We start from the raw sequence: 18,311 nt of genomic DNA, 5'->3' as shown, positions 1-18,311 counted from the left end.
TTGCAGACCATTGTCAGAGACAGAAGGATATTTCTGTTGTGGACATTCTTGTCTTCTGGGAACACCATATACTGCAGTTCGACTCTGTTGGGGTTGTTAACAAACTGCTCTTGTTGATGTGACCTGATCATGTCTGGCGGTGACATTTTCAGGCCTCTGAGGAACAGGTTGTTATGTATGAAGGTTTTTTTTATTACATATCAAACTAGTGCACCAGCTTTGCACTCGTTGAATGTACACATACGCTGTAATTCCTTTAACTGTATTCTGGTGTAACCTTTGTATATCCTTGATGGGTCATTGTGATTCACTGGTGTGCTGTACGTCTGCGTAGTGTGTTCCTGCAGTCGTGTATTTTTAAGAGTTGAGGCTGATAAAGCTACAAAATGACCTTAAGCTCAGCTGCCAGCCCCACAGTCTCAAATCACAGCTAGCATATCCATAATTCATTTCCTACCACACCAATACACTTGCACCAATAAATATGGCTCTCTTTTCACCCATCATTCTCGTACTGCCTCACAGTCGAGTCCTACGCCGCCCTGTTAACTATGCTTAGACCTCAAGACTAGACCTCCTAATTACGATTAGTCCTTGGTGTGTCTCCTGGGTGTGTGACCGAAGTCAGGTCTAGTCTTGACGTGGTGGAGATTGGCTCAGGTTGCTATGATTAATTGAATGTGTGTGCTGTGCCGGTGCCAACTCTGCAGATTTGTGCTTCAGTGCCGAGGAGCTGTTCGCTGCCTTTGTCCAGTTAAATACTCTCACTCTCACTCTCTCTGGGCAAAATGCCCTGTAAATGGATTTCTCACTATTCGCTCAGTCATGGTGATGTCACGTTCTTGCATGATTCTGCTTCTGAAAGGAATTCCAACATTACATTTTATTGCCTGTGGTAGACAGGTGCTGAACAAAATGCTGTTTTAGACCCTATACCCCCTTAAATAGCCGACGGGCCAGAGGTGTTATAAATTGTAATTACCAAAGAATAGCCCACCACTTTGTATAGAAGTCCCTGTAGTTACTGAATAATTCGCCTTAGTGTGTAATAAGCCTTACTGCATTAAGGGGTTAATGAACAGACTCCACTGTCAGGGCTAGTTTACAGATTTCTGGTAGTGTATTTCCTGAAGTATGGTCCAGTGCAGTATTGGCCCTTTGTGATGTATTGATTGTGAGTGGGCTCCTCAGGCTGTTCTTGGCTTTCTTCCCTGCTTGTCCACTAGACTGTGGAATGCAGCAATTATACTAGGTTTGATTCATCAGTTCACCTCCTTGCTTCTTTTTTTCTTCTTCAGTGGTTCTGAGTGTATTGATCAGCTCCTATGGTCTTTCTAACTTCCACACCTCCTCTTTGACCTCTCTTTACTTGAAGTGTCCAACCTCTCAGCCTTGTAGTCCAGCCTTGTTTTATAAATCGTCAAACATGGTCTTCATAAGGCATCAACTGCGTTCACTGTGTAACAGAAGGGAAACTATTTAATCTGTTTTAGGATGCAGTCATGTAAAACACTAACACACCACTGAGAACAACTTATTTAACATATTTTAACATATAGAAAATAATAGGGCAAGACTACAGTTCACCAGAGAACACCTAAACAAGGATTATGACTTCTGAACCAGTGTGCTTTAGACATATGAATCCTGAGTCTTGCCCTGATGTTTGTTTTGTTGTTGTTTTTGTTCTTTTTTTTCGACAGCAAAAGTCAAACTTGTGCAGCCTCTTTCTGATGAAAGATACATGTACTTTGACTTTAACTGTGGCAAGAGATAACTATAGGTCCTGGGAGGACATTTTAGGATTGTTTACGACTTCTGAGATCTTTTTAAATCCCTTTCCTGGCGTATGAATCTACAACAATCACTCAAATCAAGAGCAAACCAAACCAAACTCAAGGTTTGAGGTTTCAATAAAACAGGCTCCTCCAAAATCTCCTCGAATGATGTTCTAATCATCTGCAGCTGATGTGGTGCCCCTGATTCTAAATGTAGGCATTTTTTTCTATAAACTGTATTTTACAAATTATGTTTAGACATTTCTTTAGTTGTATAACAATAGCGACAAAAGACAGTGGTTTTCATGGGGTGTTCTCATTTTTTCACATGACTATATTACGTTTCTTATTGATCACTGGAGTGGAGAATTACGTTTTAGAGGTCCCTAAGTTTCTAGCTCTTGTAATTTGATGTGACTATGGAGTGTGTAAAATGATTATTAATTACTGGAGCACTGTGGCACTATAGAGGAAATAATTGCAGAACATGCTTTTGTCCATATGGCCTTATCTGTATTTTTGTGTGGAACATTTCCTTAATAACCTGAATTATCCTCCCTGTGGATCAGAGACCTAGCATCCTTAGGGAGAGCAGTTAGTGGCGTAAATGCATCCCTAGCTTCCTTTGGTTCCACTTTCTAAGGAAGCGCAGTAATCTTTTTTCCCAGTGTTGAGAAATCAAAGACTGTAGTTTTGAAATGACACAGACTCTCCAAGCCATCCTGGTTTAATTAGCCTTAATGGATGAGAGCCTGAAAGTGTACCTGGCTACTCCATTTGGATGCCTTCTCTCCGAGGCTTTCTTAAGCTTTTTACACATTAAAGCAGGAAAATGTCATCCTGTCATTTTCAATGCCGGAGCTCAATGTTTTGTCCAGGAGGAGCTCTGGTAATTAGTCTGCATTGGTCTGTATATAGCGATATATAATAGGGTACAGACTGTCTGACTGATAGGATTGGATTTGTTAGAGCTGGTGGTATTCATTGGCTGTAATGATGTATAGTAACATTTAGAACTGCGTGCATATGGCTATGTAACCTCAATGTCCTTTTTTATCCACAGGCTCTGAGCCTTCTGGAGTACTGCCATGACCAGTCAGGGTGGTGGCAGTGGGGACACACCCACCCCCCCGCCTTCCTCCTCTTCTTCTTCATTCCTCAGGCAGTCTGCAGGCCCAAAGCTGCAAGTGCAGCGCTCGCTATCCCGCGACACAATTACCATCCACTTCTCAGCTCAGGGCAAGGAGGAGGAAGAAGAGGATGAGGAGCTCTATGGGCTGGCTGTCACCTCCTCTGGACTTGTAGGAGATGATCAGGGCATAGTCACAGCTGTGGAAGCCAGTGAGGAGTTACTGTTTGAGGGGGCAGGAATGGGGGCATGTCCAGGAGACCTTCCTGTTTCTTCTGCCATGATGTCCTCTCTCCCGGCCACCCATACCTTTAGTACAGCCCTTGCCATCCAGCCCTTATCAGGCTCCCCCTTATCTGCGTGTAGCCCTGCCAGCTCCTCCTGGCCCTTAGAGCACCAACGGCCCCAACCCCCTCCCCCTGTAACCTACGCCACCTCTTCCACCAGTTCTCCAGCGAAGTCCTCAACTGTGCATTCAAAGCCATTCCTCAGCCTGGTCAAGTCTCTCTCCACTGATGTGGAGTCTCGAGAAAGCAGTGTGTCAGTCCCTGCCCCTCAACCCATGCGCCATCGGCACCTGATGAAAACCCTGGTGAAGTCTTTGTCCACCGACACTGCCCGTCCTGAACAAGAAATCCCATCCCATCGGCAGCCAGATTCTCGCCTCAACTTACACCTTTTTAAGCCTTTCACCCAGCCACGAGTCACCGCGGCGCCTGGTGGTGACTCTAAGACAGCGCCATCCTCGCCTCTAACCTCACCTGATGGGCGTTCCTTCTTTAAAGTGCAGGAAGTGGAGGCGCGTATCGAGGACACCAAGCGACGTCTCTCAGAGGTCATGTGTGATCCTCTGCAGTTGCTAAGCAAGATCATCGGTGAAGAAGGAGGAAGCACCACCACCGGCACTTCCACAACTGGGACGCCAGGGGGCAGCCACCGACCCAAAAGCCTCTCCACCAGTGCCACAGAGCTGTCTACTCTGGCCACCCTCAATGGCCACTTGGAAAGCAACAATGACTATTGCATCAAGGAGGAGGAGGATGTGGAGGGTGACAGTCCTCTAGGGGGTGCTGAACCAGTACCGGCCCTGCCCAGGTCACCCTCACTGGGCCTAGACAGGTGCTTCATGTCTGCCCTGGCCCGGCAGGAGGACGAGGAGTTTTGTGAACTTTACAGTGAAGATTTTGAGCTGTGCACAGACACAGAGGCTGAAGGGGAGCCTGCTGGCTCAACCCTACTCCAGCAGGGAAGCACAGCAGGCAGCGAGGAACTAACTGAGGGTGAGGAAGAGGAGGAGGAAGAGGAGGAAGATGAGTCTCCGGCAGTACCACAAAACGGACTTATACTGCTCGTTTCCATTGTGTATGGCTACTTTGTGCTGCCACTGCCCGCGTACATAGGTGGGGTGTTGCTGGGAGTAGCTGCTGGCTTCATGCTAGCAATATTGGTGTTGTGGCTCTCTGCCCCACGCCGGCCCTCGTGGGGTCGCTGCTTTAGCCGGTCTAGGACAGAGCGCTGGACTGGTGTCCCCTTGGACATCAAAGAGCCAGGCATCTACAAGGTAGGTCATGTTGCTCTCTTTTGCTGCTCTCCTATCCACTGCTCTTATTTGGTTTTGCCATTAGCGTGTTAACAGCAGGCTGCCTGACCTTAAAAAAAAAAACAAGCTCCAGGCTGGCCTGGGTCTACAGCTGTTGTTGCAGTGAAATTTTACCCATCATGCACGATGTGTCCTTTTATTCTCCCCAGTTTTGCAAACACAGTGTTTTACCTGCGAGCAGAAAATAAAAATGCAATTCATCATACAGATAGTAGGCGCACCAGCACAGCAGAGTCTAAAGCTGTCAGGTGAAATCTAAGCCTGGAAAAGTGCTCTACCCAAGCTTTGAAATACACACATACACTATTGATAACCGCTGCGGCCAGCAAAGGTAGCACCCAAAGGATGGATGATGGTGATATCACATTCTGACATTGTTTGATGAGAAATGCTGATGTGCTAACAGGGAACAAGATGCAAATGCTACAAGGGAGGTTACACACACAGATGTGAGACTGCTGCCTTTGGCATAGCAAATGTACTTACATTGTAAGCGTGTGTGTATGTGTGTTTGTGTGTGTGTGTGTGTGTGTGTGTGTGTCTAGTGTAGGTGTGTATGACCTGTGAGCTTATGCAAGTGTTTTGAACCTGTGTGTGTGGGCTGGAGCCTGAAGTCAGCTGCTTTGCAAAAGAGTGGGGAGCTAGAGAGAGAGTGAGGGTGAAAGAGAGAGAGAGTGGAGGGAGAACGACACAGAGAGAGAAGAGAGGAGGTGTCAGTGCTGCAGAAGAGTGTAGGTCATGCAGAATTGTACCTGTTCTCCTCTTGCTTACCACTCAACATTATGCCATCACTCCCCTCCCGCACTACATCACATACTCTCTCCAGCACTTAAATGCCTTGCAGAAATCCCTTTGACATAATGAGGAGTGATTATGCACATCACTCCTTTGCTGTTTTCAATGACTTCTGCTTGGAGGTCTAATTGGTAACTTATACTTAAACCACAGAACTCCCAAAGCTTTGGGTGGCAATAAGGGTTTATCTTCCCATCTCATTTGATCCTGCAGTGATGGTGTGTTTGTGCATCTGTCTGAGCCTGTCTATTCTAGTGTTGTAAGAGCTATTGAAACTTTAATGCTTTTCCACTACTACAACATGGTGAACAATTAAATGGGAAAAAAATGAACATTATTTAAGGTGAAAACAGAAGCCCTTTAAGTAACTATGTACAAATGTGCAATGTGTGCTGTGTGCAGGGTTGGATGAATGAGATCCACAGCTATGACCCAGAGACATATCATGCCACACTCACTCATTCAGTATACGTACGTCTGGAGGGCTCAGTGTTGCGCCTCTCCAAACCCAACCGCAACATTCCCCGTCGTGCCAGCTTCAGTGAGCCCAAACCTGATGTCACATACATCAGCCAGAAGATCTACGACCTGACCAACAGCAAGGTGGGACACTGAGGTTACCATGTTATACATTTGGTGAAAAAATGCAAAATTGGTTAAGGGTGGGGGAACATTTACGTTTGTTTTGTTTTTTTAATGCATTTTATAGTTTGCCACAGTTTATTTGGGTAGACTGTGAGTAAGTGCCCCTGTCTAATAATTCCCTGTTATTTATTAACTATTATTTATAGTTGTTGTGATGGATTTACTTTGAACTGGCACAGAATAACTGATATTGGTGTTTTCTGTGAAGAGAGTTTTCACAGTTTTTGGAGATTTCCTCTGTTTTAAGTGGGGTGGAACTAAACTAAATAAAAGAACCAATCAGAGTTAGCAATATGTTTAAGCCACCTACCTTGATTCCACTAGATGATTCCACTAGTTTATCTAACCTGCCTCTGCCAGCACGCAGCACGTCCCTTAAACACAGAAACACTTGTGTTAATCAATGCGCTCGCTAGTTTAAGCTCTGTGCTTAACATACACTCCTGTGATGTGCTTCTCTTGTTATTCTCTAAAGCAGGGTTTTGTTGGTTGTGCTTCTGGAAATCTAGTCTTATAACCTCAGTATAACATTTCTGCCTTTAAATTCAGAATATGGTGATTCAGGACAGGCTAAACAAACACGGCTGCAGCAGCGAGGCAGGAGCTATTCTTACAGTTTCTTACTGCAGTTTTCTGTCCCACCTTACATGGTGCAGAACGCAGTGCTGTTTTAAGGTGGAATTTCAGCTTCATGCCTTCCCCTGCTCTGGCATCAGTGCTGGGCGGCTGCTTATAGGAGGCCATTGCTGCTCGTTTTTGAGGAGAAGGTTATAGATATAAAGCTTGGAAAATGTCTTTACCTGGCATTTTGTGAACAAGCCATAGCTCTTAAGAAGTTATTTAGGATCTAAGATATCTAGGAGCTTTTTGGGTGCCCAGACTTTACTTTAAGAAATTTACTTAATGTATTACTTAATCTTCAACTATGTACTATGTACAACAATAATATAAATTTAGATAAGATATGCAGCGTTTTGCAGGCCTCTATAATTAGATCATAAAAAACTTACTAGAGTCAGAATTGTTTACAGTGGTAGTGATAGGAACCAGACATTAATGATTAACAGGCTAAAAGCTTTAAAAGCTGCCTCACAGAAAGTGCATGAAGTGGTCTTGAATATGTTGCCTGATGTCTGCAACATTATTTTACAAGAGGCTTACACAAAGCTTTTGACATAAAATGTATTTTGGTATAAATACATTTGATACAAAATAGCACAGATTTACTACCCTTTTACATTGTCAAGTTGACATATTTGCCATTGTAAGACTCTACCTCTACAATGCATCATTTCACCTCAGACCACTCTGAATAAAAAATCGAAACTATATAATTCTGAAGAAAATTAGATTTTTTTAGTTTAGATATCAGTCTCGTAGGAAAAACAATGAAAAAAAAAACTTGGACTCATTTTGGAAACTGATAAACTGTTCTCTTCTTGATTCAAATTCAAGACCCCATCCTACAAACATCTGTTTTGTGTTCAGAGGGATGTTTAGTTGCACCTGGGGCAGTGTTCTTAGCACAGCCTTCGTTCCTGATCCTCATAATAATAAATACCAATGTGTTGTATTCAGTATAGAACTGTGCAAAACCAATGAACTGTGTTATTGGCCCCACAGATCTACTTGGTACCCCACAGCCTTGCAAGGAAACGTGTGTGGAACAAGAAATATCCCATCTGCATCGAGCTGGCCAAGCAGGATGACTTCATGTCCAAGGCCCAGGGAGACAGGTCTGAAGCCACGGAGGAGAAGCCCTTCGCTGCTGTGGAGAAGACAGAGGGCTTAGCGGGTAGCGAGGAGAACAAGCGGCCTTCCACCGACCCCATCCTGTTCCTGTTTGGGAGAACAGGAAGGGAGAAGGAGGAATGGTTCAGAAGGATACTGCTGGCTTCCAGGCTCAAAGCTGAGATCAAGAAGCCCTCCAGCCTTCCTTCATGTAAGACCGGAGGCAGTATAGATCTTAATTCACAACACGTGTTTAAATGGCTTCTTTACAGTGGTTTCTGGCTCTGGTTTTGAGCACCTCTGCTGTCCACATTCCTTTATAAAACACACCCAGTTAAACTCAGGATGTTAGTAATTAGTCTTTTAGGTAGATCAAGAACTCTCAGACGTCTGCCTGGCTGCTAGCTCAGATCTCTGATGACTATTGCATACTGGCCACCCATGTGCAACATACAGTTGCTAAAAACTGTTTATCATAGCAAGAAGTTCCTGGAAAAATAGAAGAACACAAATAAGCATAAATACAGTAAAAATAAAGAAGGATGTTATAAGTAATGTTATTATGTCTTTAGGAGAAAAATGTGTTCAGGTGCACCAGCAGGTCACCTGGTTTACTTTAATGCAGGGTTGTTTAGATAAACTAGGTATTCTATGGTAAATACTGTACTTCCTCGACAAGAGCTTATAAAGAGGATAAGCTTACACACCCGTGTATAAAATTACAATGTACTGTTTGCATTTAATCTGACATTGATTATTTTGTTTTTACTTTTTTCCTGTACACTAGCATCAGAAGGCCAAATTGCAATTGGAAGATGAGGCCCTTTTGATTGTGGTTGCAGCAGAATAAATGTAGAAGTCTACGTAAACATTTATTAGTGTTTTATTACTATTAATTTTCTTTTGTTCCCACATATTTGCTCACCTAAAAATTGGGATGGCTTATGCTGCAAAGTTGCTCTATAAGTTGTTTAACATATCTAGTTGTAAATAACAGCAATAATGAAAGCTGATTACATTGAAATTCTGATCTATGGTCTCATATTCACTTTTTGATCTCAAACTCAAATGTCTTCAGTGTACAGCCAAAAAACAAAACAACTGGCCTTGCTGTTCCAATTATTTCAGATGAGACTGCATGCAAAACTTTGCATGTTCTTTCTACCAACAGCTTTCCTCCCCTCCCATGGCCGCAGCAGTAGCCAATCGGGCACCCTCTCTCACAGTCGCAGTAGTAGTCGGGGCAGCCTGGAAGACCTGCTCCAGTCTCAGTCTCAGTCCCGGCAGAAAGATGTAGGAGTGGGGGTCAAACTAAAAGTTCTGGACTACAATGTCTACATGGCAAAATACATCAGCCACTCCTCAGGAAGCCCTACTGCCAGCCCTGGTCACAGTACAGATAGCAGCCCAAGGACTGTAAAGAAGGTATTGAATACTACTAATGGACAGTTGGCTTTCCTTTTAGGCGTTTGTATCCAGTCTTGTCTGTAAATATACTTTAAGCTTGCCAATCACACGGCTTCGGATCTCATTTACAATGTCTGTCTAATGACCGTTGTCAGATTGAAGGCTTTGGCCAAAACCCCCCTTTGTTGACAAGACTGGGCATTGCTTCTATAAGAAATATAGAAGATATGTGAGAGGATTCTTGAAGACTCTATTATATTGGCACCTCGCCAATAGAGACTACTCCGGGGATAACGTCTCTGTGAAACCCAATGTCAAAGCCTATCCGAAAGCTTTCAGCACATTTTTTTGTTGTGTTGTGATATTGCATGTTACAACTCACTGCATTTGTTCTACAGGCACTTGTTATGGTCTTTATTTGCACATGCTTTGCAGTTTTCAGATGGCTTGAGTGCAGAGGCTGCGTCTGAGGCCTGGGTCAATGCTCTCCTGGGGCGCATCTTTTGGGACTTCCTCAGGGAGAAGTACTGGGCTGATGTGGTGTCAAAAAAAATCCAAATGAAGTTGAGCAAGATCCGGGTAGGTACTTCAGCTCTTGTTCCCGGACTTATTCTTTGGGCATCTTGTTGCTTGTTGAGTCTGAAACTGAATCTTTAAACATTTTAGTTGCCATACTTCATGAACGAGCTGACACTTACTGAGCTAGACATGGGCATGGCCATACCCAAGATCCTTCGGTCCTCTGAGCCTTCAGTGGACCATCAAGGTAAGCCACTGTCCACTATGTCTAATACTTGTAATTCTGATTATTTCATTACTCAACATGTTTGTTTTACACCAGACACATCTTGTTGGATTGCATATATTAATATTAATGGGAGCTTTCTGCTCTTCTCTCTGGATTTAGATGTCTGCTTTCTCATATATAATTTAAATATTTTGTGATTTATAAAATTGATTTTGTGAATCAATGGGTATGAAGACTTTGCCATTTAATATTATATGAGATGGCCATAATATAGTATACCAACAAATAATAACAATAATCTTTTATTAACAATAACATTTTATATATAGTTTTTAAACCTACTGTTTTGCGAATTATAACGATTACAGCTGTAGGAAAATAGTGTGACCTGGAAGGCTTGGTTTGAGCTCAGGATTTCACTCTGGTGTTATCAGTACTCTTGCTAACTCATAATGAGACCATTGGGATTAGTGTAAATTTTTCACTCCATGTTCTCTCAAGTCCCTCGAGTCTCAGTTTAAGTCGATAAAAGGATTTAATCTGTGCAGACAGTGCAATTATTATGAGCTCTTCGAGGTATTTGGTTACCAAAGCTCTATTGCATTTTGTCTTTATGGAATTCTTCTGAATTTAAAAGCAAAAATATGTGAAGTCTACTATATATTTGATTTGTGCGTTGTGTCTCTGTCTCTTTCCGAAGAGACAGAGACACACCTTAGAGAGAAGGACAAAGATGTTCTTAACAGAAATGGCATGATATCTCTCTTTTTTTTTTTTTTCTTTTTTTGATACCAAAACCAATATGCATACTTTGATCCCAGGCTGCATTTTTAAAGACAAAATGCGAACTGTTGTAGCCAGGAGTACTGGGCAATAGTTAATGTCTACCCCTGCCTACGAAGAAATACACATTCAACATCATGATATCACACAGTGTGGATATTGGATTGGATAAATTTTTTCCTCCCATATCTGATCCAGCATTTACTGCTTTTGTTGGATCCATAGCGATACTTTTAAGCACTGGTATGTTAACTCTATGTTTATGTAATCTAACACCAAGCATTTAAATTTAAGTAATCATGAAGTGTTCACACATTGCAAAGAGAAGCTGGTGTAAAAAAAGGTGAAATTCTGAATTACAAGCTTTTATTAATACACCATTATTACACTAAAAAAGCAATAAGCTGATCACCTACCTAATATGAAAGTCAAGTTGTCTAACTAGCATTAACATATTACTGTTTGTGAACAGCATGCAGTCTCTTCATGTGGCTGCGTTAAAATAAGACGTTTCCAGCAGCATGCTCTCCTCACCAGTAGGGAGAGCAGGAGAGTGCTGCTGGGCAGGCAGCCATGCTCATGCTGGGCTAGTGAACTTCTCTGTTGACGTTCAGGAAGCTGCCCGCCGAGCTCAAAGGATCTGCGTGCCTCTGAGCCAATCGAAGATGAGTGCGTCTGAGAATTGACCTTTCATGGGCTGGTGTGAGGGAAGAGGGGTGCTTCGTGACAGTGAAGGCTTGAAGTCTTTCCTCATTTAGGACAGAGCCGCAGGGAGCGGCAGTGTGATGTGTCATTAGAGGAACATCTACTTGAGGGCCAGCAGGACTCTGTACTGGTACAGGGAATGTATGAATCCTAATTGGATTCCTCACATACTAGTGCACCAGTCTGATTGTGAAAGTTAATGGAAAGTTGAGAAGGATGATGTAATGTAAAGTGTTGGGAGGGCTTGTTGTGCACAAACCCCTTCTACTTGTCTGTTTGTATTACCAGCAGTTGTCAGGTTTCTAGTTCACAGTGGCAAGGTTCCTGAACAAAATACAAATAGAAAAATCTTTGGTTGGTCATTAGCTTCCAGATGTTTCACCCTGTTGGGTCTTCATCAGAACTGAAGAACACTCAGTTACCCAAAAATCTGTTAAAGTTATAATAAAGTGTGAAGATTTTTTTCCCCTAAATGCACATTTTCACGTAGCACACAAGTATTAGACATGTGCATTACATTTTTCTTCAAATGTGAAGCTTCGGAATGTAGAGTGACTGTAGATTAATTCAGTAATTTATTTAATTTAGTAGCATTCTGCTGTTTGTATAAGGGGGATGGGGTACCATCTTTTTCTCTGAAGAGTGTTTAAAATAGATTTCATTAAAATAAGATTTACCCATGCTCATGGCATTAAAAGACATAGGGTAATATAAAGAGGCAACATGGCATCCTGGGAGCAATCCAGGCTCTCTTACATGCACTTAAGTACAACAGTCATTGATTGCTTTTGCCTCTTCTATTTAAGGCCTATGGTTTGACTTGGAGATCTCCTACAGTGGTTCTTTTCTGATGACTCTGGAGACCAAGATGAACCTTTCCAGGCTTGGGAAGGAAGGAGAGGGCTTAGGAGAACAAGGAAAAGAGGGGTAAGGGCTGTTTTTTTTTTAATGGCACATCACAGAGTTATGAACACAGAAAGAAAGACAGTTTGGGTACATGGTTATTACACTAATCTAGTCATCTTAAATCTCCTGTATTGTGATTTTTGCATTTCTCTCTCCCTCTCTTTCATTCTCTCTCTCGTTCTCTCTTGTACTATTCTGCTGTCTGTGGACTCAACCCTATGTGGAACTGTTCGCTTATTGGTGAGTTGAGCCAGGCACTCTGCCCATCTCCTGAATCTCAGTTTTATTAAGACCCTCTCGCCTCTTGAGTTTTATGGCTACTGCTCACTACTGTACTGTGCAGAGGCTGTGCTACTGCATAACAGCCGCGCCTCTGAAAATCTGTAACGCTTGAACCTGAGAAGTGGAATCTGCAGCATTCTGTGTGTGCATTAATAAAATAATACATCCATTTCTGCTGCATGTGTGGGTGTACTAATGGAGTACTGAACAGAAGGTCCAGATTTGTGTACTAATTGCGCAGATATAGGGAATAAATCTAGAGCTACAAGAGGGAATAGCCAGAGGGCTAGATTTTTAAAAAAGATGTGTGTATGCCAGGCCCAGACCACGCACATACTGTCTGGCTGACAGTGATGAGGAGTCGTCCAGTGCAGGATCGTCCGATGAAGAGGATCCAGCAGAAGTACCTGAAATATCGGGAGTTGAGGGGTGAGTCCGAAGAGCTATTGTAGTTTGTAAAAGATTTAACTGGCTGATTCATAGTTATTAAGTATCTGTTTAATGTCATAAAATGACCACTCACGTCACATATGTCAACATTTGTACAGGATATTATTTTTATGGGTGTGGGCAGAGCCGCTATACTCGCCACCCACTTTATTCTAATGGATTGCATTCAGAAGCCTAGTTTTGAGATAGAGATAATCAATAGGCTCTTGGAAGAGACTGATGCATTTGGGAAACTGGGCCCAGAAGGTGAACCTCACATATTTCCAGTCCTAATCCTGAATCATCCCAACCTTGCACAAATGTGTTGCCCGATTGACCCCAGCAAGGACTTGTGAACTGGCCAATTACATGGATTAGGGATATTAGATCAATGTTACCAGTATATATTGCTGGTGGTTCTCCAGATCTAGGTTTGGGAACCAGTAGCCTAGCCTATGTAGTCTTCCAGTATTGTAGTATTCATTTAATCTACATTTGATGTCTCAGGAACAGGAACACTCTATTGCCTTACAAAATGCCCCACTGACCTGAGCAGCCCACTCAAATGGCCAAGTCATTGCTGCTGTTCATTGTGGGCAGCAGGAGAAAGAGCTAAATGAATAAGTGATGACCCTGACTCACAGTCAGCTTGCGTCTCCCTTACCCTGCAGCTACGTCGGGGGACACCGGCCAAGCAAGATCATGCGCTTTGTGGACAAGATCGCTAAGTCAAAATATTTCCAGAAGGCCACTGAGACTGAGTTCATCAAGAAGAAGATGGAGGAGGTGTCCAATACCCCTCTACTTCTGACTGTTGAAGTGCAGGAGTGTCGAGGCACGCTGGCCGTCAACATTCCGCCTCCACCTACAGACAGAATATGGTATGATCAGCATAGTTTATTTAGCTTCATGAAACTTGCCTTTTGTATAAATACAGGCCTGCCTGAATTCTCTCTCTCTCTGTTCTTTGTGTGCCCTCTGCTGGTCGTGTAAGGTACAATTTAAGGTTTTTTGACTCAAATTTTTTTTTGGTGCTATAGTAAACCATTTTAAAAGCTTCTTTAATGAACCATGTCATATAATTATTTACATTGTTAAGGTTCTACATAGAACCATTGCCTTTACTAAAGAACCCTTATAGAGAGAAATCCCAGGCTACGTCTGATTCCAGACTGGAGGGTTTTTTTTGTTTTTTTGTTTTTTTACAAAGCATTTCTCTTACAAAGTTTTCTCTAAGCTACATAACGGACCAAAATGAGGGCCACCTACCTCTCCTATTGGATAGAGTTTAAGTTTAGCCTACATTATGTAACTGCTTTGTGAAATATACATCTGAATTCTGATCTGATAGACACATGGTAAACAGTCACTGCGCAACAGCAACCAGTATATGGAAATCACTCTTTGTGTGCTCTTTTGTGACTTTGTATGCTATGCAGCTTGTAACCACTGTTGGTGTAGTTCCTTAAAAAGTAATTTCCAATGACATCTCTCAAACTTTAACGGGGTTACTTTACTCTTTTCTTGGTAAAAAAAACATAGTAATGGAATTTACTACATTACATTACACACTTCTACATTACTCTCTAATAGCAATGGTGGCTCAGCGGTTAGAGCACCGGGCTATTGATGACTGGGTTGTGGGTTCGATACCCGGGTTTGGGCCCTTGGGCCCTTAGGCTCTGTTGGGCTCTTGAGCAAGGCAGCTTTTAATGGCAGCAGTGGATACCCACATGTGCTCACTGCATGAATAGGTTAAATGGAGAATTACATTTGTGTCCAACACAAACGGTGTTTGTCTTGTCTAAAACACATTTATACCTACTGAAAGGTACAAGTGAAACAGTACTTCCATTTACAAAGAAATAGCCAGTCACCTGCCTTCACTGAGAACACACTCCAAGTTATGCAGATTAAAATATGAACAGTTTATGCTGCTTTTTTTTTATTATTGATCCAGAATCTAGTCAGTGGAAATAGAAAACACTGTACATTTAACTAACATAACAAAAGAAAAGTTAACTACTGTAATGTGTCTTTGGAACTTTGTATTCCCCTTATTACTGCTTGTACACTCATCGTTACACCATGACCCTTTTGGGATATGGGATTTTGCCTGTTTCTGGACTGTTTCTGGTTTGTTCTCCAGGTATGGATTCAGAAGTCCACCACATCTAGAGCTAAAGGCCCGACCTAAGCTCGGGGAGCGGGAAGTCACATTAGCCCATGTGACAGACTGGATAGAGAAGAAATTGGATCAGGAGTTTCAGGTACAACCAGATTCAGTTAATTTTCTTTTACTGGGAGTGGTTTAGAAGCATGTTATTTTTACAATTATTTTTTAAGCCTGTCATCAGAAGATGAACTGGATTTTCAGGTACACTTTATGGATTATGTTTATGTATAAATACAAAGTAATTACTTTCAACTTCAAAGAAAAGAGGTGTGCCATATATTTTTGCCTAAAGGAGAATTTTACCCATTTTCCTGCATAATTCAATTGTTGGAATTCCACTCTAATACCAGTCATTTCGATTAAAGTAGTTCATAGTTACAGGCACTTCTTGTTTTTTTCCATTGTTGGCCCTAGAGTACACCTATAATGAGCTTCAGTGCTTTAACACATCTAAGATCATTCATCTAACTAAAATATAGAAAATATTATCTCACATAGGCTGCCACAGAGGCCTAAAACTGCATTGTTGGGTTTTCACCAGGAATTAGGCTGGTGATCATATGATATTTGGGACCCTTGAGTGGCAGAACTATCTTCTCCCCATCAGCAGAATATTGCAATTTTGATCCCCAGTAATGCCACAGCCATCTGTAGTCACAAGTCTAACAATTGCCCACTCTCTCTAGGTGGATTGGATGCCCCCTCCCCCTCACTGTTATTACACCACAATTTGACATGTTCAGTTGATTATGAAATAGTTTAAGACAGTTGTGGCACTCAAAAGCAGAAAAGCACAATACTAGCCAATGCAGGTGACTGTTAGTTGACATAACAGAATTGGCAGTTCAGATTCTTGGGCCATCCTGCATACACAGCTCTTTTGAAGTATGTCTGCAGATAAACAAAAACATTGCTTTGCTTCTGTTACTCTGTCACAGAAAATATTTGTTATGCCAAACATGGATGACGTATGGCTACCAATCATGCACTCACCCATGGACACACGGTCTAACCTGAACTTGGCTACTGTGACAACCGATGCCATGAAAGGTGAGGAGACCCTGGACCTTGAAGAAAGTACAGATGACCTGTGAAAGCTCATTAAATGGTGAAAAACTGAGGAACATGTTACCAGTCATGTCTAGTCAGGGTAATTATCCTTACATTCCCACAAAAGTGGTTAGATTCTAATCGGACATTTTGATGGGTTTAAATGCAAACTAATAATGCATTTATCACAGAATGAAGCAGATACAACTAAGTTAATGGAGTCCTGGTAAACAAGTCAGAGACCGTTTGATGGTATGTGACATACCATACAGCAGTGGAATAAATGTATAAAAAACAGCAGCTGCACCAAACATCTGGACTGGAGACCTCTTGTTGGTGTGCAAACCTGTAAGCTAATTGTGATGCCCACTATCCTATGGAAGGCCCCTGCTCTTGTGCTTTTCTGGCAAAGTCAGAAGCTTTTTACCTCTCTCATTTGCAAGTGGGGATGGATGGCCATCTTGCTCTTGCTCAGGTCAGGCTCTGTGCTGGCCACTGCAATATCCCAATGCCTCGTTTCAAACCATGCATTACCTGTCCCTCCTACTCTGTACTGAGATCGTTCATGGCCGTGGGATGCACTTTTTGGTAGTATATACATAGTGCATACTTACAGTCTTGGAGGGTCCTAATTTAGTGCCCTGCAGCCCAGCAATCTCTTAATAATGTAAACTATGAAGGATGAATGGATTTTTATGTCAGATTGTAAGACAAGATGGGAGATTACCTGCTTTTTGCATCTGATGAAAATGTGCTTTGTCAACCTAGCCACCAACATATAGATAGGTACTTACAGCCACCGACCTCTGCCAATCACATCGCTGCCTGAGGCATCTATGTGGCATCTAATTATGCAATTAGATCAATTTCACTGTGCTCAAGGACACCAGCTACTACCCCATTCACCCCAAAAAGTGTCCCTACCCAAGCTGGCTATTATAGTGGGTACAAACAAGGCGCTTTCTGTAGACCTTGAGTGTCTTCTCTCAACCATTGCCTTTCTGCAACTGTCTGGAAATGAAGTGGCACCTCCAAGTGCCAAAAGAAATGAGGGAATTTTACAAACAAACTTTCTCTGCCATGAACTTGTAGATCATTGTGCAATATGGAGAAGCCATCTGAATGTATAAATAATTGCCTGATCATCTCTGTTTTTGTTTGCTTTTCTTGATGATTTGAACCAGCAATTTGCTGCTGACAATGTGTTGTTTCTTAAGGTTGTGTTGATAAAGACTGTGGAGTTGTTTTATCTGCATAGCAGTTATTATAATTTTGCTTTATTTCAGTGATCTCTGAACATACAATACTGTCTGGCTTGCTGACAAAGTAGGAGTTCCCAAATCAGTTCTTGTTCCAATTCAAAACCTCTGAGAAAGAACAGAATACTGTTCCACTGTCTGCACTTATACTGAGGCAGAAGCAGCTGCAATCATTTAGTTTCCATAATACTGTTCAGAGTTTTTCCACAATGACTTCAAATCGTCTCATTCTACTCATCTCATTCTTGCCATACTGTTTGTGCCATTGTTTTTTGTGTAAATCCAGCCAATGTTAAACAATGTATGTGCTTCTCTTTGCCAACTGCTTATTTCATTTGCACTTTGTGAGAATTATTGCAGTTTTTAAGTGATTGTGTTCAGCCATATTGTTGTGTGTGGGGATCTATAAACAGATTTTGGTAAAATGACTTTGCTTAAGTGTGAAATCCTTTGCGTAACTATTGTATAGGCTTCAGGAGAGCCCGAAACCATGCTTGAGCTCCCTGCCACTAGAATCATGTAAAAAAAAAATTATATATATCTCCTTATCAATAATGGGTGGTCATTTCCCATTAACACACCAGTAGCAACAACTGCTGAAAGTATAGATCTGCCTGTTCCCTCTAAAGCTTAACTAGTCTATTAAAAGTTACTAAAAACTAGCAATAAGCATTTCACTCACTTTTCCATTTAACAAGCTTTAATTTGTAAGCAGCTTCTGAGAATTATTGCGTTCTACTGAGGAGTAAAGCTCTACCTACAGAGCAAATAGGACCTTGCTTTAGATCTTATAGTAGAGTAATACAGTACTTAAACATGGCAACTGTTGCCTGGACTACTTCAATACAATCTCTTCACAATATATTTTGTGGGTCAAGACTGAAACTA

General features: G+C 42.0%; 1 protein-coding gene across 3 annotated transcripts in view; it reads left to right on the top strand.

The window, feature by feature from the left end:
- Positions 1-17,851, top strand: part of tex2 (testis expressed 2) — a 41,332-nt gene extending 23,481 nt beyond the window's left edge. For 2 of the 3 annotated variants that reach the window (XM_072693093.1, XM_072693094.1), the window contains 11 exons: positions 2,842-4,468; positions 5,705-5,905; positions 7,571-7,889; positions 8,850-9,103; positions 9,521-9,664; positions 9,752-9,851; positions 12,128-12,248; positions 12,834-12,938; positions 13,610-13,819; positions 15,088-15,208; positions 16,053-17,851. In XM_072693093.1, the coding sequence (XP_072549194.1) occupies positions 2,867-4,468; positions 5,705-5,905; positions 7,571-7,889; positions 8,850-9,103; positions 9,521-9,664; positions 9,752-9,851; positions 12,128-12,248; positions 12,834-12,938; positions 13,610-13,819; positions 15,088-15,208; positions 16,053-16,208 (3,333 nt within the window). In that variant the 5' untranslated portion in view covers positions 2,842-2,866 and the 3' untranslated portion in view covers positions 16,209-17,851. The remainder of the gene's footprint in view (positions 1-2,841; positions 4,469-5,704; positions 5,906-7,570; positions 7,890-8,849; positions 9,104-9,520; positions 9,665-9,751; positions 9,852-12,127; positions 12,249-12,833; positions 12,939-13,609; positions 13,820-15,087; positions 15,209-16,052) is intronic. The other variant, XM_072693095.1, reaches the window with a different exon arrangement.
- The last annotated feature ends 460 nt before the right edge of the window (positions 17,852-18,311 follow it).

The sequence above is a fragment of the Salminus brasiliensis genome, chromosome 12 (genome assembly GCF_030463535.1).
Source record: "Salminus brasiliensis chromosome 12, fSalBra1.hap2, whole genome shotgun sequence".
NCBI lineage: Eukaryota > Metazoa > Chordata > Actinopteri > Characiformes > Bryconidae > Salminus > Salminus brasiliensis.
This window is presented reverse-complemented; position numbering and strand designations above follow the sequence as displayed.